This window comes from Drosophila biarmipes, chromosome X, assembly GCF_025231255.1.
Source record: "Drosophila biarmipes strain raj3 chromosome X, RU_DBia_V1.1, whole genome shotgun sequence".
Taxonomy (NCBI): domain Eukaryota; kingdom Metazoa; phylum Arthropoda; class Insecta; order Diptera; family Drosophilidae; genus Drosophila; species Drosophila biarmipes.
Genome location: NC_066611.1, coordinates 19995535 through 20023039, shown reverse-complemented (window position 1 = coordinate 20023039; position 27505 = coordinate 19995535). Strand labels below are relative to the sequence as shown.

The window sequence follows — 27505 nt, the reverse complement described above, 5'->3', positions numbered from 1 at the left end:
TCCAAGTTCTGCAACTCAAGCCTCTTATGCAAACAAAAAACATGTGCTGCTCTTGAAAATATTTATTTCGTCTTTTGTTTGATTCTAACATATTCATAGACACCTTCTTCCTTTGGCCTTTAAAAATCATTCAAATCAACTAGTTGAAAACATTGTTCGTAAAGTGTTAATGGAAGATTTTTAAAAGCCTTGCTAAAATCGTATAATAAATGTATATCATAGAATATAATTTTTTATACAAAATTACTTATGTATATCGTTTTTATATTTTACGATAGCATAAAAAGAATAAAAACAGTAATATATAGCATTGAAAATCGATAGTAGCCACTCAAAGCTTAATGTCCAAAATATCGAATATTATTGATTAGTTTTCTTGAAAAACTATTATAAATACAGAAAATATCAAACTAATTCAAATATCGAAGTACTTTAGATTGCGTTGCATCTTGAGAAGTGATTATGCTATATCGAAATTATCGAAGTACTATCGATTGTTTTGTATTTCAAGAAGTAATCACAATGTTTAAAGATATTTTTAATTTATATTTTGTCACGGTTACGCTTCGTATTGGGTTTGTTTGCCTGTTTCCGTAGTCCCACGTCGGAACAGAGCTTCCTCCAGGCCGCAGACATTGACCCTGACGACCCGCATCTGGTCATGGGCACCCCTTAACCCCTTGCCAGAGCCATTGCACCAGTGCACCAGTGGGGGTGGGTCGGTGGGAAAGTTGTGGAAAGGTCGTTGGGCTTGTTCAGACGCCAGTCGAGGCGGAGTTTCGAGCTGTATCCTGCTCCTCGGTGTCAATGACACGCCCTTTGGCTCCGCATCTCTCACGCCTCCGCCGTCGGCCCTCATTAGCGCAGGTTTAAGGCCAAAGCCCAAGGCAAACAAACAATGCCAGAGGTTGGGGCGAAAAATCTGCAACGAATGCCACGCAAAAGGCGAATGCAAATCGCGAACCAAAAATGCGAAAAAATAAAGGTTGTCCACATCTCACATGGCTGCTCGCAGGCAGCTCAAACATTTGCCAGCGATAAGATTGCGCCTGCCACCCCCATCCCCACCCTGCTCATCCACCCTTTCCCACCCATCTCGCTGTGCCCAAATGAGCAAATATTTGCGGATCCGATAAAGGCAATGGCAAAAACACTCTGGATAACATTCAAACCCGAGATATTCCTGCATGTCTATGCAGGGTTCAGTATTGTTTGCAAGGGAATTTTATTTCCACATCGCATTTGTGTCATGAAAATAAACAAAAATAGTAGCATTTAAAATTAAAATAATTACAAATTGAGCTACTACTGTCAACAACTGACTCCTTATTTTTCAAAAACATTTGTATGATCCAAGAATTGGTACACTGTGAGATGACCATTACAAAATCATGAGTTTTCCCATTATAATATGCACGCCCATAGGGATTACAGTCCAAAATCGATAACGATCGACCATTCAAGGGGCTTTAATGGCTCTCCTCCTGCCATTACTAACAATCGATCATTTTGGGGCACTCGCATCGTGTGCCATCCTTCGATATCAATTACTGATAAACCATCAGACTGGCGTTTCACGTATTTCAATCAAGCGCACGCACACAATCCTATGCAAATAAGGAACACAAGCGGTCTAATTGCATGAAAATTGCTGCCCTGCCATCCATATTCCGATTATTATTCTTTTTTTGCATGTCAGGGCGTCGGTTCACGTGGAACAGATCAGGGAAGACAAGAAATCAGTCAGAAGAACGTGAAGAGATTGACTTCTGTGCACGGAGAAAAATATATAAGACCAAGTGTAAGTTATAATGCGAGCTGCAAGCATTATGCTCAGTATTCAGCAAAGAACAAAAATTAAAATAAAATAAAATAAGAGATGTGTTTTAAATTTTAAAAAAATGTAATGCTTTTAGCACTTTCTTAGTGCAGCGCCCTGCATTTTCGACTGGTAACTGGGGATCTTTTCGAGCATTTTCCTGGCGCTTCGCTTGGCCTTTCAACGCCAGACGCAAATCGAGATGCCCAAAGAGAACGACTCTCTTCTAGTTATTTTTAGCCATCTGTCGATCCGATCCTCCCTTGTCCTCGTCCGCTAATAGATCGTGGCAATAATTTAATGGACATCCCACCTCACCCCGCTTTTCCGCCGCGCGTTTTCCGCCGTCGTGATGCCTTTTGGTCATGCGAACGGGCGGGAGAGTCGGAAGAACCAGGGGAATCGGGAGAGTCGAGGGACTCGGGACTTGGGACCCGGGACCCGGGACCAGCATCTTCGCCTTATAGGGAGGGTCGGCGCCCCGTCCCGCCCGTTCTGCGATCACTCCACAACCCACATATGGTGGCCTGGCCATGACTTGGATTTATATTTAGTTCGCTTCCTGCTTCTGCCTGTGCTCCTCCAGCCACTCGAGCTGGGAAACATGGACATGGAAATGGATCGCGAATGGGAGTGGGACCATAAATGGGAAATGGCCTCTTCGAGGAGAGCAGGGAAATGTCTGTCGCCTGCCGCTGGAATTGTATCGATTGCACTTTAATATCCCGAACTACACTTTCCCGGTGATTTATGTGAATCGATGGGGAAACAATGCTTTCCTTGAAGTCTGGAACTCTTCTCGGCTGTCAAATCACATTTTCAAACGTCCATATATCATCTTTCTTGGGCTCCGCGCTTCAGGAACTAAAATTAGTCAACGGAATCTTTCGGTCTCGATTTTCCCTTCGCTTTCGGGAGCCCGCGGCATCAATTAAGAATTTTAACTTAATTGCTTGGGGTAGTGGCACAGAGAAATTTTATAAAAATAAACCAAAGAACGCTGGAAAGTGTGCCCCAGGAAAATATGATAAATGTATGTCGGCCTGTCTTCGCCCCCAAAATCGAAAATATAATCATTTGCTTTGGTAAAAACTCAATTCCAATCGTGTACCCAAAGGTGTTGAGTTATGTTCTATTAGTATGAGGAGTAACACTATCTTCTCGGCCTTACCCCGAGTTACCCAAGATAGGAAAACCTGTTTGTGACGCTGATCTCAAGCTGCAGAGACTGTGGAAAGTGAAAAGCGGTTTGATGGAACCGCAAGGCACAGACCGCAGAGGAGAAGAAGAACCTAAAGTACGGATATTGAGGGAAAAGTGCGCAATTAATGAAATCAGTTTTGCCTAGTTGCAATTGCCGGGCAATTTGAATGCGAAATTAATTGAGACAACGCGGTAAATTGTCGAGTGGAGTGTGTTCCCCGAGTGTCTTGCAGTCTGCGTATAGGGGACGCAGTCTGGGTGTCTGGAGCTGGGCGGTCGACGTAGGGCTTCTCCCCGATGCAATTGGCCAGAGGTGGAGGGATGCAGACGGCAACGGGGGAGACTTATAAGTTTCCCGTCGAGCCCCTCACCGAACCCATAATACACTTAGGTAAATTTTCCATTTCGTTACTAGACCATGATGATCTCAGGCTGATCCCCGCCTCCAGCTTTAATTTGCATAAATTTCAATTAGGCCCCGGGCTGTAATATGTTGTAAATCAATATATAGTATAACATATAGCGAGCACTTTTATCTAATCTCTTCAGATCCCCGGACTCTCAATTGCACTTCGTACAAGAGGCGATCGATTTAATAAAGTGCTCCAGTTTCGATTCCACTTCTTTATTGACAGTTTTACGAGTTCTCACCCCCGACTACGCCCGTGGTGGGGCCCCCCTCGCTAAAGCTCGACTCATCAATTGTTTCCCCTTTGAAAGCGCGTTTTGTGCGTGTTGTCGCCATGAGATTTTATCGCAGATTTTGCAGATTTGGAGCAATAAACTTTATGAATCGAGGCACATATGTACACATACCACTTGCTGTTGGGTCACCGGAGATTTCCGAAACCGTTAGAGTTGGAAGAATCAAGAAGAAAGAACGAAGAACCTAGAGCCCAGAGCCCAGAGCCCAGAACCAAACGGAGTTTAATTGACGTCGCCAAGCCATTAATGCTAATTCGACCCGATTTGGTTCGAGATGTTTGAAGAACCTTGGCGGGGACAAGAACGATAGAGACCCAAGCAAAAAGAGAAGCCGATCGAGTAGAATAATAGCTACAAGAAACGGTTCGACCGAAAGAATCGTAATTATTTACTTCATCCATCTGTTTAAATCTTTGTATCCAGCCAAGAATTTCTTGCTTTTGGCGAGGTAAGCAAAAACTGGGCACGAGAATTAGGCAGAATCGAGGGGTGTCTGGGGTACAAGACTCCTCCGATTTCAGCTCTGATTTCGCTGGAAGCTCCACCAAATCCGACATGGGAATGTTTTCGCGTGTTGTCAACAAACCCATAAACAAACACCTAAAAATGGCAGTCTCATAACTCTCCTCTTTCCAAACAAAAAGTTCACAAAAATGAAAAACAACCTAAGAACGCCGAATTCAATGCGATAAATAAGCGCTGCCTTCGATTTTCGACATTGGCTTTGCCTCCTTTAAGGCGGATTTACTGCCCCCAGCTCCAGGGCGACTCCTACCTCTCTTTATTTATTTTTTTATATTATTTTTTCTGAAACAGCCAAGCGTAACGCCACGCACGCGCTGAAGATGGGGAAAAAGGAAGCACAACAAAGAGGACGCAGAGGCATTTTATGCGCAGGCGCAGCCCAAAAAGGGCACCAACCTCTTCTGGATCTTGCTTCCCAGCTTTGCTACCTTTATTTTCGGGTAGGCGGACAATCCACTTCGGTTGCCAGCTGGAAGGGGCAGGAGGCGGCACCATAAGGATGCAGCATCTCCAGATGGATTCGGTCTTAGGCTTCCCTGAATGCCCTACAAATGGTGTTTGTTTTGGGTGTATCATCAATTATAATGTCAATATTACAAGTTTAGGAGAAATGCTCTTCTAAAATGTGTTTAGTGTTGGAGTTTTAATATATTACAGTTTCAGAACCTTCTCTTCGTAAAAATGGAAACATTTCATGGATGAAATTCTTAAAATAGGTCTGTGGTACATACATTTGTCATTGAATGTGGTGTTTCAAAAGGTTTATCAGAATACGAAAGTATGACTTGTTTTTGCATTGGAAAAATAAAAATATAAAATTACGCATTACTCGTAGAGGTCTATAAATCATACAAATGTTGACGAATTAAGATTATCTACATTTTGGAATTCATATGACATTTAAAAATAAAATGAAATCGCGAACTTTTAATATATTCGGCAAAAGAGATGATATATGAATATATTCTTTAGTACTGTACCATTACAAACCAAATTTAGGAACCCAATTCCTGAAAGATGAGATGACATCGCAAACTTATGTGAGATTCAGATAAGGGTATATTTGATACATATACATATGTATGTATTATATTCGATTTCCAGATACATTCTATCACTATCACTATACCATATAAGCCCAACTCAGGCACCAAAAGATAAGAAGATATCGCAATCTTATGTCGGAGTCAGTAAAAGGAGATCAAAAAGGGAGCTTTAGTGCGGATCGAAATCTTGAGCCGAGTTCAATGTCAAGTTCGTGAGGTTCGCCCCTCCGCCCCTGTGCTTTTATCCCCCTCTTCGCAGTCTCCCGGGGGAATTGATTGTTGTTGCTGTGTGAGCTCATCGCCCAAAGACTCCGGCCACGCCCCAAAGTGACGGCATAGGCGCCAAAAACAAAAAAAGGAGTTGGAGTCTCTCTCTCCCTCTAGCTCGCATGTTAAGTGCCCACTCGAGAGAGATTTGTATCTCAAGGACGCACTTAAAAGAGGCGCGAGTGGGAGGCTTGTGAAGGGGGCGGGGTCGGGCCCGGGACCCTTGCACGGGGTCATGGCCGTGAGTCACGCTTATGACACTCTGCAAAAAACGTGAGTCATACAAAAAGTTCCCTAATTTCCTTTAAAAAAAAATGCACAAAATTGGGCAAAGTAAGGGAAGCCATTGAAGCGGAAAAGAAGAATACGAGCAAAACAAAAGAGATTTTAGGGCTACGAAGAGTGGGAGGAAGAGTCCAAATTATGCAATGAGAAGAATCAGTGGCTTAGCTGGCCTTCGGTGAGGGGGCTTGGCACCCAAAGCCCCCTTTCTACGCCCTTGGTCGAATATCCCTTGCTCTCCCCACAGCTTCACTCCATTTGTTTTTGTTCTCAATCGCATCTCTCTCCTTTAAGCCGTTATTCTAGTCACGTTGTAGTTGTTGTTGTGGCGGTGGCTGGAGTACAATAACAACTAGCCAACAAAGTTTCATTAGCGTTTTTTAAACTAATTAAACACGCGAGTTAGGCACTCACGCAAATTTGTTTCTTGTTTTTGACAACGAAATTAATAGCAGCTGCGTTGTTGTTGCTGCTGCAGGAACAGTTACCAAGGGAGAAAGGTGGGAAGAGAGCGAGGGAGTGGAAGAGAGGCAGCCGGCTGCTGCACACACACAAACGCACAGGCGTACGCACAGGGGAATTTTATTGATTTTTCGCACACAGCAACGGTAAACAGGAGCTGCACCGAGATAACGGTGATAAAGGCGGGGAAATGCGGTGGCCCAAAAGATAATTGCCGTTTGCAACACGGAATAAACACAAGAAGTGCATTAATCGCACCCCCGCTAAAAATGGGACTCGCTCTCGCTTACTCTTTCCACCCGTCCTGCAACTCCTTTTGCTCCCTTTTCGAAAAGTGGTTTTTGGCACGCCCAAAACTGCAGAAAGCCGCGCACAATAACAAAATATGAGGGGCCACAAGCCAATTCACAAACTTGCAAAAAAAGAACACAAAATGCAGAGTGCGAGGAAAACTACCGTTATCCCTAGGGACTCGACTCACTTTTTTGGCGTCGCTTCACTTTCACAAAAAGCCTCCTGACAACCGTTGGTTAGCGAACATTAAGGCCGTTTTGTTTAAACATTTCTTTATCTTTAGCACACGCGACGCGCGCAATCCGCTCCGAATCAAAACGCGTCCGCTCGCAGCGAATTCAAAACACCGAAAAAAACGATGGGAAATTCTCATTTCCAGCCTAGAAGCCGCCCCTGAAGTCAAAAGCGAAGGGGACCAAACCGCGGTATTTTTATTTTCTGCATTTTGCAGGAGCTGGCGGATGGTCACATAGCCACACTGCGGCGGTGCGTGTCCGGGCTAAGCCACCAATCGACGGTCTGGCAGCCCTGTTTTAAAACGGTAAATTGTTTAAACTTTCAGATTTTTCACGTGTTTGCTGTTTTCTTGGTTTTTTCGTTAATTGATTTTGGTTCTCGAGGAAAATGCTGATTTTCCACCTGCTGCTCTGGCCAGCGATAATAGCCAGCACGCCCTCGACGCCCTCTGCGGCCCAGAAAGCCGAGGTGGCCAAGCTGCGGAGCGAACTGGAAAAAGCTCTAGAGGACGACGATGGAGCACCGGTGAGTAAGTGGCATTTGAGGAGGTTTCCCATTAACCCGGATATCTAATCTCAGCCGGGAGTGGTGGTGGCACCTAGTTGGACTCAGCCGGCAGGCCATCCGCCTCCTGCAAAAGTCACCAAAGTGGTCGTGGACCACTCCTCGCTGAGCAGCGCGGCCGCCATTCGCCAAGAGATTCAGCAGGCGGTTGCCCACCAGGGACAAAAGCAGGAGGTACTGCAGCTGGAGGCCCAGCTTAAGGCCAGGGGCAGCACCAAGGAGAGCCCCGCCCAGTTGGCCGCTAATCCCCGCCAGGAGCTGCTGGGAGCAGCTGGCGAGGAGCAGGACAAACAGGATTCGCCACTGGAAGCCAATGTGGTGGAGTCGCATGCGGCCGCGCAGGGCATCGATCTGGAGCAACTGCAGCGCCTAGAGCTGTCCAAAAGGCGCACCCGCGATATGCTCATCCTGGGCGGCATCGAGGAGCTGTTAAACTATAGCCTGCCCGCGGACATAGATCGCTGGCTGAGCCTGCAGGCCAATGGCAGTGTCTTACTGGTGGGCCAGCAGCGGGAGGGTTTCCTGGTGCTAACCGATGACTTCAGGCCTCTGCAGACCTATATCCATCCCGCTCCCGTGACCACCTTACTCGGATTAGATCGCTGGAACAGCAGGCTGCATGTGCAGGAGGGCCTGCTGCTGCTGGCTGCCGAAGACCAGCTCATCTGGCTACGCTTGAACGCCAGCTTGGGACTCGCACCCTTCTGGCACTGGCCACTGGGCGCGACCCTGACGAAGATGGCCTCCTTCAGCTTGGAGGGACGGGACTTCCTCGCCCTCGTCGAGAACCGCACGCTCAGCATCTACGCCTTTGACCTGGAGGCGGAGGATTTCTGGATTGCACAGCGGGTGCAGCTGCCCGAGACGATCTCTGACTTGGCTATCCTGGATACGGGCAGGGAACTGCTCCTCGCAGTGGGCCAGTGGGATGAGGCGCTGATTTACGCCTGGAGCGCCAGGGGAGAGCCGCTGCAGCTGCGCCAGAAGGTCGGAGCACCCGAAGTGACCGGCATCACTGCCTTCCAGATGGGCGGACGCAGCTATCTGGCGCTGGGTGGCACACTGCCCCAGATCCTGGTCTATTTGCAGGGCCAACTGGTGCCACGCACCATTCTCGGCCAGAACTTTGGCTTCGTGGAGCAATTTCTGCCCGTTCCCGTGCGCAGTTACCGCGATGACCTGCTGCTGCTCGTCCAGCATCGAGTTGTCTTCGATCCTCACTCACTGCTCGTCCTGGAGGTTCTGGTGTGGAATGGAGAGGCCTTCGAGGCGGGCTTGCCGCCACCTTGTGGTGCCACATTCGGAGCAGGATGCATGCTGGACCAGGACCGTGAGTCGGGCATTGCGGGATCAGTTCTCCTTCGTCGTCTAGATCAGCCTCCCCTAGTGCTGGTGCCCAGGAAACAGGCACCTTCGGGCATCTTTAGGCTGGAAACTCAATTGCTGGCGAGGAATTCGGAGACACAGGACCTGCTGGAGATTCGGCAGTTCATGGAGAATTGGGTGCTCGAGCATGAAAAGCTGATCCAGTTAGCCGAGGATCTCTTGGTGGAGGAACAGCATGATGGTAACCATTACGAAGAGGTATCAACTCCTTTGGTCGTCAACGAGGATGGAATCATTGAGGAACTCTTCGTGAATGAAGCCCGCTGGACGGGAGCGGATGCTGCCCTGGATATGAACGGGTTGCTCCAGCAGATTCTCCAGTTGAGCGAGCAAATAAGCTCCAAGCGATCGAAGCGACAACCGGAGGCCCTCTTCAATTTCCACTACGAACAACTGGAGGTGGAAGCCATTGAAGCTGCAGAAATCTTCCTGGAAAGGGTAAACCAAACGCCCTTCTACATCCAAAACGGCTCCCTGGACTTGCCTCTGGGAATCCTGAATGTTCAGCAATTGGCGCTTCTGGAAGCGCCACAGGAGGACCTCGTTACAGTCGAGGGCACGGGCACTGAATCTCACGAGACGCTTCAGCTGGCTGGGGACTTGGATTGCATCTTTATCAATGGCATGGCGTGCGAGAAGCTGCTCCAAGAACTGGTGTGGCGTCATCAGCCCCTCAAGCTTTCCAAGCTGAGCGTGGAGGGAGTAAGTGGTGATCTTCGTGTACCCTATTCCATTGATTATTGTTTCTATGATCTCCGACAGGCTGTCGTCTTCGAGGATGTGCTGCATGTGAATTCTCTTAATGATCTAAGCTTTCCCGGAGACTTTCTCTGGTCACAGGGCAACGAGACGAGCGTTGTCCAGGCGCCCAAGGAGTTCACCCAGACACTCTGTAAGTAAATTAAATAGGAACCAGAATGTCCCCCTTCTGATTAAATTAACAGCTGCCAATGCGGTGGATACTTCGGGTACCATCAACGCGGTGAATCCTCTGGATGTTATCACCCTCAGTGATGACCAGGACTGGCCGGGATGGGTAACCTTCTCTCATCTGGAGGTTTCCGAGGAACTGGAGGTGAGTAAAATATCAGATCACTAGTACTCAATAATAATCCTTTTCAACCTGTTAGCTAAATGGAAGTGCCCAGGGACGCCAGTTCGAGGAGGCTCCCTTGAATCCCACATTGCTGGAGTCGCGTCTAATCCAAGCCGACTGCCATTTCGATCAGCTTTTCGTTCGCGGACCTGTACGGCTGCTAGGAAAACTGGACAACGAAAGCATTGACTCCCTGCTGGGAGATCTCGTCCAGCGTTCGTCGGACGCCGGCCAGGAACTGCTGGTAGTCGGGGCCAAGCAGGTTGATCATCTGCTCCTGCCAGTGGACGCCCATGTTACAGATAATCAGCTCAGTGGGATCCCCATCGATGACTTTGTGACCAAGCATACCCCGCAAAAGCTTCGGAATCTCTCTCAACTGGGCGGATATGTTTACTTTCACCAACTGGAGCTGCCGAAAGACTCCTCCTACGACGGCGTTCGCCTGGAGAAACTTCTCTCCGAAAGCCTGCGGCTGGATGGACCATCTCCTGTGACTTCCGCCCTCACCCGTCTGCGGTTCGTTGGACCTCCTCCGGAATTCACCAGCCTGCAGGTGGATAGCACTTTGAACGGGGTGCCGCTGCCCAGTGGCTACCAGCTACTCCACGAACCGCTTTATCTGAACACAGCCAAATTTAGTCGCCTGGAGGCAGGGCAGGCTCAGGTCAACCACGATGTGGTTGGAGATGGACTTTTGAACGGCCGACACCTGGGTCGTCTACTCCGGGAGCAACCTCGCACTTGGTCGGGTGAAGTGCACGTCCAGGAGCTGTTTCTCCCCCAGGGAGTGCTAGCGAATCAGCTGCAGGGCATAAAAGCGAATCTCTTGCTGGACTTCCTGCAGCAACTGGACGAGCTCCCACTGCTGATCCTCCAGGGTCGCCTGCAAGTGGAGCGCATCGCCGTCAGCGGGTCAGTGCAAATGGTGGGAGCCTTGAACACCCGGGACTTGAACGAACTCCAGAGGCAGGTAGTCTGGCTGGACAGACCCAACGAACTAAGGACGGGTTGGATTCTGAGAGATCCTCCCTACTTCCAGGGAAATCTGCAAATCCTGGGCAGCTTTAACGATCGCCTGCTGCCGGAATTGCTGGACGACATCGTGCTGCGCTCCGACGGGCAGGAGGTGCTCCAAATCGAGGGCACCAAAAGCTTCCTGGCTCCCGTGCACGTGGCGGAACTTCAATTGGCCGATCTCAATGGGATTCCCTTCGATCGACTGGCCAACAAGGTGAATCCGCTGAACCTCACGGGAAATGTCCGCGTTCTGGGAAGACTTTTTGTGGAGGAACTGCATCTGAATGGTAGCTTAAATGGCGATGCGGATTTCCCCAGTCAATTGGAGCAACTACTTCGTTGGGATCCGACCACACAAAGCTTTATCCAACGGGGAGTAGTGGAACTGCCAAGGAAGCAGCTGAATAATCTACTGGTGTTGGGCCACTTGGGGAATCGCAGTCAGGAACCCGTTCAAGAACTCTTCGATCAGCTGATCTTCAAGCAGCAGGAGAGGATTCAGCTGCAGGGCCACAAGACTTTCACGGGACGTGTCCGCATTGAAGATGGGGCGTATATCAATAAATTGAATGGTCTCGATCTGGAGCATCTCCTGGGATCTCTAATTTATGTAGATTCCCCGGAGGAGGTTGTTTTGGAAACACCCATCCGTTTTGAAGCTCCCGTTAAAATGGATAACCTGCAGGCAGATCGTCTTGTCCTTGCGGGAGAGCTGCTCGATGGATGCAATGTGAGCCAGTGGCTCCGGGACACCATTCGTGTGGATCGCGATTTCCAATGGCCCAAAAGTAAGTACTGGTTTTTATAAAGAAACTTAATATTGAGGAATCGGACCGAAATCATTTTATGTTTTAGTTGCCTTTGCGAAGGGTTCGCTGGACGGAAATTCTCTGGAAGTGGAGAAGCTTAACCAAGTGGATCTTTCAATGGTGGTCACCCTGCACACGGAGCAGCACCTAAGTGTTCCCCTCCACGCAGAGGACCTCCTTCTTGATGGTCAAATGGTGGTGCGGGGCAAGGTCAATGGCCAGAATCTATCCGAGGAGTATGCCAACACTTTGATGGTGCGTTGAATACTTTAATTTTCATTTTATTTCCCTAACATTTCCTTTAAAGACTTACCCCCTGAAGGAGCAGCATGTGGAGACACCCCTATTCCTGTCCAGCATTTTTGTCAGCGGAAACCTGGGGGTTACTCCTCCCGTAAGCGGCCTCAACCTGAGCGATGTGGCCACCTTGGAGCAAGACCCAGTGCGCCTGCAGTCACCCCTGTATTTTGCCAACCTCCAAGCTCCGTTTCTAAAAGCGAATCAGAACCTAAACGGATTCAACTTTAAAGACTGGTACGAGGGAAGTTTGTGGTCGCGCGGCAGGGAGCAGCAGGAGATCAGCGGCAACTGGCGGGTCAAAAAACTGCGGGTGAAGCAGGCAGATGAGCTGCGACCACGTCGACAAACTGTCGAGGAGAGCTACCGGGAGTTGTGCGAGGGTCTGGCCAGGATCCTCCTTCCCTACAAAGTGCAGAAGCTGCGCAAGAGTTTCTCCTTAAAACAGGAGCGGGATCAGGAAGACATACGTCGGATTTTTGCTTTGGAGGCCCACGGTGGCATCAGTTACCTACTGGTTAACGAGCAAGGCTGCTGGACGCGCATCCACCGCTGGAATGGCACAGCTTTCGATCGATCCGGTGCCTTCCAGAGCGGACCTGTCGACGAGGTGGCTGCCTTGAGGGTGGGCAACAAGAGCTCCAACCAGGAGTTCTCCTTCATGACCAGCTACGAGATGCAGGATGATGAGCACGAGGCCACCAGGAATTGCAGTGGGTTAAAGCCCATCCTTCTAAGCTGGAAACTGAATAAAACGAGGAATACCGAGCCGATAGATATACCAGCGGACACCTTGAGGAACCTCAGGGAGCAACATGAGCAGCTCAAAAATCCTCTTAGTCCGAATCCCAGTTACCAGCAGGCCATTAAGTATCTCAAGCGTCCCACCATCGTATCTCAGCTGGGCTCGCAGTGGCAGGAGCAAAAGGAACTGGATCCCGCGGAGCTGGCCGGGATGCGTAAACGCCTGCTGGATAACCTGGAGTTCCGGCTGCAGGCGGAGGTGAACATCACCCAGCTAAGTATTCCCGAGAGCGATCTGTTCGACGAGCACCTGGTGGAGGACTTCCTGGAGCTCATGCGCCAGCTGCACAGCCTGCGGCGTCGTTTGAACACAGAGACTCTACCACTGCCGGACACTCCAGCCAGAGTCCTGGCCGCTCGCAGTGCCCAGCTCATCTGGCCCACTCTGCTGGAGTTGCGAGGAATCTCGCATGAAAACGATACTAGCCTCCAGGAGCTCGTGCTTGAGCAGACGCTACTGGATGTACTGGCGTTGGCCAACGATGAGAATGGCTCCGGGGATGATGAGAAGTTGCATGCTGTCATTGAGCGATTGAGGAGCCTCAGGGAGGAGCTTCGTAAGGCGGAACGGGACCAAGAGGAAGCTGCAGGCTCCTCTTCGGACAAGGAAGAGCAGTTTCTGCCGCCTCCCACAGTCGACTGGAGATCCGTGGCCACCCTCCGTCTGATTGTGGGCCCCTCCAACCGTGGCCGCCTCCTCTACGCCCGTCTGACCGTCGTAACACCCAAGGGTGGACCTCCTCCCACCACACCCTCCAGTGCCCCAGCCGCCCACATCCAGTTGCATCATGCCAATGGATCGCTCTTTCAATCCCTGGCAGCGGAGCGTGGTGCCCGCCACCTGACCACTTTGCGGGTGCGGGATGAGACGCTGCTGGCTTTCGTGGAAGGATGCTGCCGCGTAAGGGTGCTAATCTACCGCGGAGTTCAGGGATTTGTGGACTTTTCCCGTTTCCGAGTACCCCGTACAGTGGGTGGGAATGGCGATGGAGAGGTTTTGCAGTTACTATCCCTTCGCTTGTCCCTCAACCGACCACCGGGAGCCATGTACTCCTTGGCCGTGGTCCAGGCCCGACGCGTGACTTTCTACGAACTGGTAATAGCCGGTTTATTCGAACCGTGGATACAGTGCCTATAGACGGAAATCTTTCGGAGATTCCCTGGATTTCCTGGATAGATGATTATGTTGGAATTACGGTTGAAGTAAGGACCGCTTAGTTAGATCTGCGTTAGATGTGAATACTTACGAATCCTAATACTTACTATTAAGGATCCTTACTTAAGATAATTGTTCTTTTTTGTTAATGAAATGTTATGTTGTTAATGTTCTAGAATGGAAATGTTTTCCTAAATATGCGAAACAATTTAGGCGCTGAAAATATGTATTATATATATATCGTGAGTCCCCGCTTGTTTATTATATATCAAATATAACGTGTTTCAGATGGTTAAGTCTTGAGGTAGTTGAAGATTGTTTAGGTCTCTGTAACCGTTATTACTATAGATCATAAATTAACATACAAAGATAATTGTTTTCATTGTTGTAATTTAAATGTTAAGTTGTTAATGTAAGTAAAAAATATAATTTACTCAAATATGTGAAAAGATATAGGAACTTGTTGTATGGGAGTCTTTCAAAAGTTCCCTAGATTGAAGTTAGAATTTTTAATTCATGCTTATATAACACTTGAATCAATGGATCCTATTTCATAAATGCACTTATAATTCTTTATAGTAGTTCTCTTGGTTGTCAGTTAAATGTTGAGTTTTTTATAGATTTCCCTATATAAATATATTAGTTATGATAATTTCCGTTTAGATTTATGTAAACAAAAAAACGTTGTAACCTTTAACTATATAGATATATCTTTATTTTCAGAGCTCTAGTTACACATATACATAGCATTAACCACGACTTTGTGCTCGGTGATTGACTCTTACAGCCTAGGCCCGACTTACGACTACGGGTCCCCGGATGGCGGATAGCGAATTCCGGATCCCGAATCCCGATCCCTGATCCGAGGGGAAGCAGATTGAGAGGACAGTGACTACAATAAATACACACACATTACGATAACAAACGGCTGAGAGGATTAGGATTAGGATGAGGAGGTGGTAGTGGAGATGGGGAACATATGTACAGCTAATAAACCCAGAGGAGTTCCCTCCTACGAGGGAATCTTTACGGGCAGAAAGAGGCGCGGGTCCCCGATCTTGGGGCTCAGTCGAACCACCACCTGGTCGTCACCGTCGCCCACTTCGAGGAACGAGTTCCAGTCGGCCAGGAAGTAGAATCCGTTCTTCTTCTTCGGCGGCGGCGGCTCCTCGCTGACGGGATCGGGTCCAAAGGAGTCGGCCAAGTCGTCGAGGGAACCGTTACGGGATTCCTCAGTGGTGGTGGTGGTGGTGCTCGTACTAGTGCTACTCGTTCCTTCATCCTCCTCGGCTGCTCCCTTGGTGTCCCCATCGGTGTCGTCCAGGCCCAGACTCAGGCTGATCTTGGTGGGGGCCTGGGTGGTGGTGGCCGGCTCCTCTACCTTCTCCTGCCCACCATCCTCTGTGGTGGCATTTCCATCACTCTGTCGCCTCGCCTTGAGGGTCTCATCCTGACCATTTTGCAGGGACTGCAGGTAGGCGGCATCTGGATTAAGCCTGGAGACAGAGCTAGCTGCAGTCGGCGTCACCTGGTCCAGGCTGACGTTGAGCTGCTGCAGCTCCTGGAGATTGCTGATCAGGCGCTGCAGCTCGCTTAGACTGGCCTTTGAGTCGTCCCGCTTCTCCTTGGGCGTCTCGGGCTCCGGCTTGGCCAGCTGGTAGTTGAACTCACTGAACTCCGCCATGAGGTCGCCATCCAGCTCACCCTCCCGCTCCTCGTCCTCATCTCCGGCCAGATCCTCGCCCCCATCGCTGCGCCGCCGGAAGCCCAGTCCCTTGACTACGCCCATGGGCAGTCCCTGTTTTGGTGCCAGTTCGGTGCTGACACCAATCCGATTGGCCGCCCGCTTGATGGCCGCCTCGATGATCTTGGTGGCACTGAAAACGGGCAGCTGCAGGCTGCTCTCCGTGGTGGGCTTGGGCTCCGCGATGGGTCTTATCCTGGGACGACTGGTGGTCAGCGAAAAGACCGCCGGCGAAGAGGTGTCATGAGCGGGAGCCGGAGTTGTGGTGGTGGTGCTGGTGGTACTGGTCGTAGTGGTGGTCGTGGTCGAGGATGTGGATGAGGAGGTGGCTTGCAACTGGCTCTCTAGCTGCAGCGACAGCTCGTGCGGCAAGGCCACGCCCAGTTTCTGCAACTGCTGGGTGTTGTAGAGTAGCTTCTGCAGCTCCTCAAGATCCGGCTTCCTGGACGCCGAGCTGGGCGTGGTAGGCGCCCTCCTGGCGGGCACGAAACGTGGAGCGGATGGCGTAGTCTGCGCCGTCTTGTAGATGGGCTGCATGTGCTGGTAGCTCTGCCGCTCGCCCGTGTCCTCCAGGCCGCCGAAGAACTGTTGCAGCTGGCCAAAGTCTGGCGAGGATCCGCGCTGCGGATGGGCGGGCTGGCTCATGGCCAGTTCCCGCAGCTCCTCGCTGGATGATTGTGTGGGCGTTGGAGGCTTCTGGGGCTTCTGGTACACTGGCAGATCCAGCTTGAGCTCGGGTTCCGGCTCCAGTTCCTGCTCCCTGGCCGGCTGGGCATAGACGATGTGGGCTCCATTGATAGTCTTCACGTTGGGACTGCGCACCGAGGCTGCGGTCACCAGCTGGGACTGCGACTGGGTCACCTGATCCGTCCGCAGTTGCACCCGCTCCAGCTCCTGCACCTTGCTCAACAGCTTTTGCAGCTGCACGTAGTCCTGCGGATGCACTTCGTCCTGCTGGAGCAGGCCGTTGCTGCGCTCAAAGTGACTAAGGGGCCTCTGTTTGGAGGTGGAGGCCGCCGTGGAGATCTCCACTTGCCCGCCTCCGGGCAGGAGGGAGGCTGAGGTGGGCGACAGCTCCTGCAGGTGGGCAAAATCGTTGCTCGGCAGGCTGAGCCCCTGACCCAGTCCCGCCCTGTAACCAGCCACGTTTCTGGTGAGGAAGTTGGGTGGTGTGGTGGGCTGCTGCAGTTGCTCCAGCTGCTGTACGCGCGTGATCAAGGCCTCGAACTGGGCGTGATCCACCGAGGGAGTGGGTCTCGGCGTGGTCGTGGTCGTTGAGGTGGAGGTGGTGCTAGTGGAGGTGGAGGTGCTACTCGTGGTCGTCTTGGGCTGCTGCTTCTTCTTGCCATTCCTGGCCTGCTCGTACAGCTTCTCCAGCTCGCGATCGTCGCTCAGGAGGCGCTGCAGCTGGAGGAGATCGGCGGCTCCTAGGGAGTTTCCCTGGCCCAGACCGAAGCCCAATCCCAAGCCCTGATTCCTCGCCGGCTTCACGGTGGTGGTACTCGTCGTGGTGGTCCTGCTGGACTGCTCCAACTGCTGCAGCTGCTTGAGGATTCGCTGCAGCTCACGTGCTTCGTTTTGAGAACGGGAGAGGGCAGGAGGAGGAGTGGTGGTGCTAGTGGTGGTACTAGTAGATGAGCTGGTGGTTGTAAAGCGGCTGCTCAGGGACTGAACACTCGGATTGGCCGCCTTAATCACATTCTCCGGATTGATCTTCAGCTTCTCTAGCTCCTGAAGATTCTGCAGCAGCTTCGACAGCTCATCGGAGCTAGTAGGCGTGGTCTGGTGGTTGCCCCCGTTGGCAAAGTTCAGGTCTATGTTGGGATCGATCCTCCGGCGCGGCTTCTTGGCCTCGATGAGCAGTGGCTCCCCATGGGTGATGAGAGGCACCGGAGCAGGGGTCGTTGTGGTGGTGGTACTGGTACTGGTGGTAGTACTAGTGGTGCTAGTGGTAGAACTCCTCTTCGCCTGTGGCTGCGATTGCAGGCGCTCCAGCTCCTGCAGATTCTTCAGCAGTTTGGCCAGCTCGGCGTTCCCTTGGGATGGCAAACGAGCCGTGGCCGTGGACAGCTCCGTGTGGGCACCAGCGGGCTCCTCCGTGGGTTTGGCCCCTGCCTCCTTTTTCAGCGCCTTGGGAGCCTTCTTCACGATCCCAAAGCGGGTGAGGTAGCCCTCCACCTCGGGCTTCACGCGCAGCTCTTCGCCAATGTTCAGGGGCTTGAAGTTGGAGTAGGCCTCCGGGCGGATGCGGGCTCCCTGGAGACCCCTCAGATCGGCCACCGCCACCACCGATGGCTGTGGGGCACTCTCTGCCGGATAGTAGTCGTCCATGGCATAGCGCTTGTGGGCGGAGTCACTCTTTCCGCCGGACACGATGCCCAGGCTCTCGAGGATGTCCGCCACGGGCTTCACCGTGCTGGAGGCAGAGGAGGGACCCAATCCTCCCGAGGGCTTGGGCTTCCGCAGGAACTGCGCGTTCTTGGCACTGTAGTGGGAGCTGAATCGAGCCGCTGGGGGAGCAGGATGAGCTGGTGGAGAAGCTGCTGCGGCGGTGACCGGCTTAAAGTCCTGGTAAACCACCGGCGGCGGAGCTGGCGGATGGTAGGTGGTGGCCTGCGGCATGGGCCGGAACTGCTGCTGGAGAGGATTCCCCACCGCCAGGCTGTAGGCCGGCTTGTATGTGGTGGCCGCCACTGCGGGATTCCCGCCGGGCACCGTGCTTCGCGGCAGAGCACTGGGATCCGGAGTGAGAAACTTCACGGGATCCGGCGGGGTGTAGGCATCGATCACACGCGTCACCGGAGGCCGCGTGTACAGCTCCTGGAGATTCTCCTCCGTGTTGTTGTCCGTGTTGAATGGCAGGACGAGCATGAGGGCCCGCATGCTGTCCGCCCGGCTCATGTCGCCCGCCTCCAGGCTCTTCTCGTACTCCTCGCGGGTCACCTTTTCGTACAGCTCCTCGATCTCGCCACTGCGAAGATTGGGGTATTAGCATTGGTCTGTCTTGGGCCAGGGAAAATCCTGGGATCCTGAATTCACCCACTCACCGGGTCAGTCTTGGCAGGGCCGGGTCGTTAGCCAGGATCTTCTGCACCTCGTCGATCGTCTGCTCGATCTCCGGCGGCTGGAAGAAGCTCTTGTCCAGCTGCTGGCGTACGTTCCCGCCCTGGATGGTGGGCAGGGCTCGCGTCACGACCCCCACATGGAGGAGGACGATTAGCGCCAGGCACCCACGGAGCATCCTGCTCGAGGACTGCAAAAGAAAGGCCCCAGAGAAATTTATTTTACGCCAGAAGAATTCCTCTCTCTATTTTTTGCCCAAAAAATATAAGTATTTCGGTCGACAAATGGAGCCTGATTAAGGAATACCTCGTTGAGCTCGTAATTAAATTCCTAATCTATTGGCATTCAAACCCGAAAACTTTAATTTTTGACCAATTTTCGCAACAAATTAGGATGTAAAAAATGCTAAAACATGTACAAAAATTAATTTCCCAAGAAGTTAAATTAAAAAAAATTAAGTTATAATTGAAACACACAAAAAACAGGTGTACTTTGGTAAAGAATCCTACTACCTATTTTTGGACCCAAAAAGTAATTTTCAAAACCCTACTCTATTCCCCATACGACACCTTTCGGTTTCGTGTTCCCTCGCTGTGACTTCCTCCCCGATCAAGTGACCCACCGACCCATCGACCATTCAGGCATATTAAGCGACCACTTCCAGTTCGGTAGCTTCATCAACGTCCATCGGCGATGGTAATAATCGGGTGGCCATGTGTGCGGCTTTTTCACAATCACAACCACAACCACAACACAATCGCATTTTGCAGAGCGCAGATCGCAGATCGCAGATCACGGATCTCGACTCGACTGGCCGAGACAAAAGTTTCCGCCCAGGAAAAACTGGAGAATGGGCGAAGTAATAACCGACTACTCACAACAAAATCAAATGAAATTGAAATGCATGACAAATTTTCGTCAAAAGCCGACAGCGACGACGAAAGCAGAAAAAACCCATTAAAAACCAACCCATAGAGATGGATGGAAGAAATAGTACCCGGGACGGCGACAAATATGTGGACAAGTTGTACAAATTTACTAAGCCAACGAGTGCAGCAAACAAGACGTAACTTCGAATCAGAAAACACTTGTGACTGGAGTGTGAATCACCGACATTAGCCGGGGCTTTCGAGGATTGCGCAACGGAGGAGAGTGGTCAGGTCCTCGGACCAGGATGAGAGTGCTGCAAGAGCCCGCGGCGAGGGAAACGGCAATGGATGGCCATTAAGATGCAGCTTGCTGGTTGGGAGAGCCTGCGGCGAAGATCTTGTCCACATCATGATAGCGCCTTTCGGGAACGGGCGGAGGAGCTGTACTCCGCACTCCGTCTATCGAACCTATCGGAGCGTTTAATTTTCACTTAATTGCCGTAGTTAAATCATAAATTAAATGAGTGCCGTAGAAAGCGATGACGCAGACGTTGACGAGGCTGTCCAGCAGCGAAGTCGTTAGCGAAATGAACTGTTAGATAATCTGGTCGAAAACGTGTGCGGAGCTAGCTATGGCCAAGCTATGCCGCTCTAGCTGAACCCAGTTGCACCGAACTGAGCTGAGCTGAACCAAACTAAGTCGATCCGAGCTGTGGCTACGTGCCGGGCATTCTAAGCAAGCGACAAATGAGGCAAATTGCAGTCGGGATGGGCTGCGGGGTTAGGAAATGGGGTTGGAATGGCAGCCGGTCATCTCGAAGTACCTCTGGAATGCTGTCGGTTGGGATCTGCGCAGTGCAGAGATCTCCGCCTCGAGTTCCATTGGCATCACATTAAACGTGTGCTGTGACTTGTGTGAGGATGGGGTACGGCAACTAACTAGCTATCCATCCCGCGTGGAACTCGAATTACTCTGGTTATGTTGACCAACCCACAGACCTTCAAAGTATATCCTATTCCCAACAGTTCAGCTCACTGTATTCCAAAACTTAGCTATCCATCCCGAGTGGAACTCGAATTACTCTGGTTATGGTTACCAATCCCCAAGTATATCTCATTCCCAGCATGCCAGCTCACTGTATCCCAAAACTTGGCTACCCATCCCGAGTAGAACTCGAGTTACGCTGGTTATGATTACCAATCCCCAAGTAGATCTCATTCCCAGCATGCCAGCTACTGTATCCCAAAACTTGGCTACCCATCCCGAGTAGAACTCGAGTTACGCTGGTTATGTTTATCCTATTCCCAACAGTTCAGCTCACTGTATCCCAAAACTTTGCTGTCCATCCCGTGTAGAAGTCGAGTTACGCTGGTTATGGTTACCAATCCCCAAGTAGATCTCATTCCCAGCATGCCAGCTACTGTATCCCAAAACTTGGCTACCCATCCCGAGTAGAACTCGAGTTACGCTGGTTATGTTGACAGTGTGTAGTTCAATCTGGACCGCTTCACTCGCTCTACATGGCGCATGCGCAACGTCATTTTGCATAGAGCGATTAAACCCCGAAAAGGGGAAAATGCATTTAAATTTCATAATCGGCTTGGCTCTGTGTGCGTGCCTCCTTGCGTGTGTATGGGCCGTATAGGTATAATCAAAACGCAAATAATTTGTTGCCATTGCGGCGGCAGGCACACGAAATGTGAGCCAATCTTGGGTGAGTGCTTTTCCAATCCAGTGAAAATAACCACAGTGCCGGTTGAGCCAAGACAATGATGATGACGACGACGACGACGACGCCGGCAGTGAAGCGCATTAAAGCCAGAGCAACTCAGGGCCTCCTCGTGTGTGGTAACAATTAAACGTGCGTTAAGTAATTCCTGGCGCCTATTAGTGCCGTACACTGCGCCGTAACCTAGTCCCTGGCAGGATTGTCAATTGGGCCTGCCGCTCTGCTTCATTTTCCGTTTCAGTTTGCCATTTTCATTTCCATTTTCTTGACACTCCATCGTGCGTTTTGATCGTATTAGAGCGGACACCTCGTGTGCTGAGGCGGAAGCCGTCAAAAGTCCGAGCCAAAGGCCGTGATCCGGGGTGGAGTGGCGGCTGTAGGAAGTGTTGGATAATGGTCGGTCCAACGGCTAATGGAACCCGGCTTCTGGCAAGGCAATTATGATCGAAGAGCCAGAGAGTAAATCTGTTAATAGAGTCCGATGACTACTTCTGGTAGTGCTACACCAATAAATCCTTATAAAAGGTCAACTGAGATCTTGTGGAGAAGCATACTAACATTCCATCAAACACAAACTCGTCTATCTTTTAGATACAGATGGCTGTCCAGTGGAAGCTAAGTATCAACGCACAGCGAAATGGACGTTAATGTATCACTATTAAATTCATAATTCAACTTTTAAATCTCTAGTTTTTGTTCATAGCCATCTTAAATTAAATGATTTAGGGAACAAAATGATATTCTAATCCACTTCAAGAGCTTGTAGTCTAGAACATCACTACTACTTACTGCACGAGAATCTTTCCTTAAACCAACTCTGGCAAAGTGTCAGCCCAAATGAAATATGTTGGGGATCAAAGTCCCTCTTTGGAGACACATTGCACCCACATTTTGCTCCCAGGCCCTTGGCTCGAATGACTTTAACCGTGAACTTTTACGGCCTTACGGTCACCCCTCCGTTGGTCAGCAATCACGGGGCAATTTCCAGTAACAAGCGCGGCAAAAAAGAGGAAACAGTGGACCGGGTAAAAACAAAAGACAATTGTCTTCGGTCCCAGCGGCCGCTTCATTAGTTTGGCTTAATCAAGAGCACAGAGCACTTAGCCTTGCTGGAAGCTGGCCGGCAGGGTCAGCTTGATTAACAAGTCGTTAGTCTACCTGGCTTCGAGGAGTGCGATAAGCAAGGGCCCTCAATGGGTCTCGGTTACTCGGAACCGTAATCTGAGAAAATGATCTCGAAACGGTGCCAAAGCTAAGGCTTTGTAGGTCAAAAGAACAAGAAGAGCATTTACACTCGATCCCAGTCCAGTCAGGCTTGTACCTTTTTCAATAGGTTGGGCTAACTTAATTAGGTTTAGGTTCATAGAATAGTGTCCTACTCCTGTGCCCCTGAAAACATACTTCGGTAGGCAGTGGGTGTCTCTCTTTTTTGGTATTTCCCTAGCCCATTTGTAGACCTTTTCCTTGTCAAACTGCTCTGACCTGGAGGGGATCCCTCAGAACAGTGGACTCCTCCTTTTCCCCCCGGAAACCCACTTCCGTTTGCAGAGGCCAGCTCTGAAGGTCGCCTCTCTGGCTGCCTGCTGCCTGCTGCCTGGCTGTCTGGCGCATCTTGAGACCATTTCCGGCTCTTGGCGCTTGGCTCTGGCCTCCGAATGGAAATGGGCTGCGAGAAAGCGCTGCTCTCACTCCGAATCGGACGATTAGTCAGGCGACAGATTCGTCAGAGCTCCGTCACCTGCCATCTCCCCCGTCCCAGCATCCACGTCCACTTTTACTCGGCTGCCATGTGCTCCGTGGGCTCCTGGCCAGTGCGGTTTTCCTCGTTTCGCCGCTCGCACCGGTGGGCCGGTGGATGGTGGATTCTATTTGAGCCAACTGCATATGACAAGTGAATGTTGTTTTGGGCGGCAAAGGCAGGAAAAGCCAGTAACTACACAGCCCCGAAACTGAGCCAAGTCGCTGGCGAGGCAGCTAACTTGGCCAACTGGCTCTGGCTCTGGCTCTGGCTCTGGCTTAACTCGGACTTTGGGTTTGGTTTTGGTTTTGGCTGCGGATTTGATTTTGGTCTTGGCGTGCTCGCTGGCAGTCGGGTTTGGACCTATTTGGATCTGTTTGACTTGTTTATTGGCACTTTTACCCAGTCGATTGATTTCTTGCCGTGGCAGATGCTTAATTATTGTCTTTATTATTGTGCGCTGTCCCTCTTCACCGTGTTTGTCAAGTGGTTTTGGCCCGGTGGCCGGCTGTTTCCCTTTTTATGGACACTTTCACCAGCGAGTTGCCGAAAAACAACGAAACACAACGACTGTAATAATAAATATTAAAGCACTTAACATGCCTTGGCTTAATTTTTAAATTGTTTCTTTCTTCATTCGGGTTTCTGTTTCTGTTTCTGCTTCTGCCTTCGGTTTATAATAGTTATGAAAAGATATGAAAAGTGTCGCTGGAATGGTTATGTGTTGTTTTCGGATTGTTGCTATTATTTCACTGCCAGTTGTGGTGATTACCATGGAATGTTACTTCATTAGCTAACAACCTATGGGGTCTTCTGTTCGGCCATAAAGTCAACCATTAAATAAAACTTGGTGAGTGGTAGGTAAGTGCCTAGTCTATAAAACAGGAAACCGTAGAAGTGCGCTATCCAACTAATAAAGTTCCCCTTTTCCCAACCCAGGGACTAAGTTGGGATCCTATTAGGCCAATCATTGCAATCGGATTCCACTTTGCAGTGCCCTTGTGTCAAGGTCGTTGCTGTGGTGCGGCCAACTCGAATCGCGCCTCGTGAGTTCGTTGCCTAAGTCTTTTGTTTGCAGGCCTTGCTGGCGCTTTTCCACCACCACAACAACAACCTGTCACCAGGCGCTGGCTCCCCTCGCGGTTTTCCAATGGCCACAGCCAATGGCCAACCGTTTTCAATTACATTTTCAATTTTCGGCCGCTCACGTTCGCCGCGCACTCCAAATTTTTAAATCGAATCGAATCGAGACGCTTTTTCACAACTCTCAGAGGCGTCAGACTTTCAGTGCACCACACACACACAGCCACTACACAGTTAAAAAAAATGGTAAAGAAATGAAAACCGAAATTAAGTCGAGGCAAAACGCGAGCACGCGACTGTCGCTTGGCTTCTGTGGCGGAATCGGATTCGGTTTGGGCTAGGATTTTTATTTAGATATTGGTTTGGGCTTTTCGTTTTCGGGCTCGAGCGCATGCGCGGCCTGCAGACCATTTTCAATGAGCGATCGCAGCGTACTGAGCCCGGTTGAAAGCCGTCTTGGCCAACTTTGCTGCCTTTGCCGCTGCTGCTGCTGCTTGGCTTCTGCTTTGCTGCCATCGCCTTTGCTGCTGCGACCTGGCCTCTTAGAAGTCGCAGCCAGAAAATACTCGATACACAAACTAAAATCCCATTTGAAATGCATGGCATAAACTAGCATTTTCTTAGCCCAGTTAGACGACTTGTTAGCCTCATAGACGCCGGCTATTAGTTGCACTAAAAGCCATTACATAAATTGGTTCATTGTTACTCGCGAATTAAGTGAGCTAAAATAAAGGCTTTTAATGTGCCTCTCGGAGATTGATTTATTTTTCATCACAACAAAACTGTAATTGCTATTTCGGAGCTTTAGTTTTTTGGATATTTATATAATGGCATATTGGAAAAAAATTTCAATAACAAATCAGACTCATTTAAAAAATTAAGTCAGCCAAAATAAAGGCTCATCTTTCAACAAAACAACACATTTGTAATTGCTATTTTAAACATTTCAATGGTATAATTAAATATTTAATAAATAAATTAAAATCATGCATATAAGAAACTTTAGCTTATATTTTTTCTTTATTCATATAGAGGTAACTCCAGATTACTAAAATGTATAATTAAACCTTTGCTCAAGTGGCCAATTAAATATTTAATAAGGAAACAAATAAATTACCCATTATTTCCTCAAAATAAAGCAGGTTTTATTAAAATAGTGTAAATAATTAAATAGGAACTTTCCCAAATAAGTGTTGCTTTAGGCATTTACCAGGGATTTTAAACTATTTAACAGTTTGTATGAAGCTAACCTAAGGCTTCAATCTATAAGAGCTTCATCCTGATTAGTTCGGCACGACATAATGATGATTAAGCATACTTTTTAGCCGTTCTTGTAGTTCCTCCTTGGGCCCACAGTGATGATCTCGTGCCACAGTATCAATTAAAAATCCATTTGGCATAGAAGGCATTTCTGGGAGGGTCCCAAGCCCCAGGCGTGACCTGTCGCCAAAGCAGAGCTCGAGTCCGATCTGTCGCTCGATCGCCGGGTAAAGTGGCTGGTTCGCCTTGACCAAGTACACTGCGAACCGCGACAAGGCGGAGGCATCGGTCGACTCAGTCGTATCTGGTGGATCGGGGAAGGTGATCAGGTGAACAGCATTCTGCCGCAGCAGACTGGTTTCGGCAGATGGGCGGCATTTCACTTTGGCCAGCGGCCAGCGGCCAGCATCGCCTCTTTCCCCAATTGACAAATTCGATTGGTTTTCTCCCGCTTTCTGCTCCGCTTCGAAGCGATTTGGTTTTTATTACAATGCGGTCTCTGGCGCTGCTCCGGTTGCATAATGAAACGCATGTCTGGGGTCTGGCGACCGGGGTCCGTCGATCGCCGAGCGCCGAGCGCCGATGGTCGATGGGCCCCAGTTCACCCGACGTCCAGTGGTTCCCATTAGTGCTCGCCGAACGGTCTAATCGTCCACCAAATGGTGTAGGACCAGGTTCCAAAAGGAATATCCGCACAAAGAGTAACTCAATTTATCAATTTTAAGTTGCATTGCCTTGATTGCAATGCTTTTGAATGCACTGTTTTTTGGGATGATAGCAAAACAAGCTTGGTAAGCAATCGTTTTCCATACAAGACTGGCTGGGAGTCATAGATAACTCGGCTCCCGATGGGGCTAGCACCGAAAAATTTGGTATACGCTGCATTTAGACTAGCGTTTTATGGAACGGTAGCATTACAAGCTTGCTAGATCAAAATATTGCAGAGAGTCTTAGGGAACTAGGCTCCCCAAAGGGCCATCACCGAAATATTTGGTATACGAACGATTTAGACCAAACCTTTATTGTTTTCTGGAATGGTAGCAGAACACGCTTGTTAAGCAATGGTTTTGCATTCAAAACTGGCTAAGAGTCACAACGAACTCGGCTGCCAATGGGGCTTTCACCGAAATATTTGGTATACAAACAAATTATACTTAACATTTATGGATAGCAAAGTCATTTGCACTCGTTGTAGTTTTTTATTTTTCGAGTGCAGAGGCAAACCTATTTCCACAAACTTTGGGTTCATTTTGCGCTTGGCACGTTTTGCTTGAAATAATTAAAACGATTTTTGGCTATTTGTAACATTTGCCATTTACACACCACAGTGTTTACCTACTCGCCGCGAGAAGGGAGGATGAGGCTGCCTTTTTGTGTGTGTGACAACATTTGACACAATTTAACGCTGACGCGACAAATTTGTCTGCGGTCTTGGCTTGCTGAGCCGTGTGCCCCACTGAAGCATTTTTGGGAGGGGAACCGGGCACTGCGGGCTGGGGTGGGTGGAACTGGGGGTAAGGTTTGCCCAAGTGCTTCATATTTGGTGCGCTTGCGCTTTGACTTTGCCTTTTGCACACACTCGAATTGCAACACGGAAAGCGGGCAGCCACAAGGCGAATGAAACCGAACTTAACTTAAACTTAAACAACGAAGTATAAACGAAAACTGAAACAGAAAATGACAAAGCCCGTAACTCTTGACATGACACGGCCAAAAGTCTTAAACGCTTGCCGGAGAACGGAGTGGGGCTTGGCATGGAAATATGGAACTTTGGAGCATCGCGCCAAATGTGAATTGCTTTTATGCGCCTTGGATGGGCGAACCTACGTTGGGCTTGGGTCGCAGGCCAGATACGCTTCATCGACAGGTAGCTTACACACTTTGGGAGTAATATGCGTCGGTATACCAAGGATTCTGATGATGGTCCTATTAACAACCGAGTTCCCTGAGACTCTCACAGGATTTGTGGCATACAGTTGGAGTACGTACAAAATAAATCGCACGTATTGCGGCTTTCGCGAAGAGAAAAGACACTCTTAACCATTT

The 27505-nt window shown here is 49.8% G+C and overlaps 2 protein-coding genes across 2 annotated transcripts; one reads left to right on the top strand and one right to left on the bottom strand.

Annotated features, from left to right (window-relative positions):
- The first annotated feature begins 7101 nt into the window (after nucleotides 1-7101).
- LOC108023667 (uncharacterized) lies at nucleotides 7102-14425 on the top strand. The gene is made up of 7 exons (XM_017093289.3): nucleotides 7102-7365; nucleotides 7420-9492; nucleotides 9553-9682; nucleotides 9735-9865; nucleotides 9921-11694; nucleotides 11762-11970; nucleotides 12023-14425. The coding sequence occupies exons 1-7, from the start codon at nucleotides 7228-7230 to the stop codon at nucleotides 13952-13954; spliced, it is 6387 nt and encodes a 2128-aa protein (XP_016948778.1). The 5' UTR covers nucleotides 7102-7227; the 3' UTR covers nucleotides 13955-14425.
- A 237-nt stretch (nucleotides 14426-14662) lies between these two features.
- On the bottom strand, nucleotides 14663-24615 carry LOC108023708 (uncharacterized). Its single transcript, XM_017093337.2, has 3 exons — nucleotides 24302-24615; nucleotides 18764-18969; nucleotides 14663-18687 (listed from the first exon to the last, which is right to left on the bottom strand). Exons 2-3 carry the CDS (start codon nucleotides 18955-18957, stop codon nucleotides 14985-14987), a joined length of 3897 nt encoding a protein of 1298 aa, XP_016948826.1. The 5' UTR covers nucleotides 18958-18969; nucleotides 24302-24615; the 3' UTR covers nucleotides 14663-14984.
- Nucleotides 24616-27505: the final 2890 nt, after the last annotated feature.

Coding starts and splice junctions, on each gene's coding strand:
- LOC108023667 (XM_017093289.3), top strand. CDS start 7,228: ATGCTGATTTTCCACCTGCTGCTCTGGCCAGCGATAATAGCCAGCACG. Junction 9,493..9,552: donor CCAAGCTGAGCGTGGAGGGA/GTAAGTGGTGAT, acceptor GATCTCCGACAG/GCTGTCGTCTTCGAGGATGT. Junction 9,866..9,920: donor AGGTTTCCGAGGAACTGGAG/GTGAGTAAAATA, acceptor TCAACCTGTTAG/CTAAATGGAAGTGCCCAGGG.
- LOC108023708 (XM_017093337.2), bottom strand. CDS start 18,957: ATGCTCCGTGGGTGCCTGGCGCTAATCGTCCTCCTCCATGTGGGGGTC. Junction 18,688..18,763: donor GCCCTGCCAAGACTGACCCG/GTGAGTGGGTGA, acceptor CAATCTTCGCAG/TGGCGAGATCGAGGAGCTGT.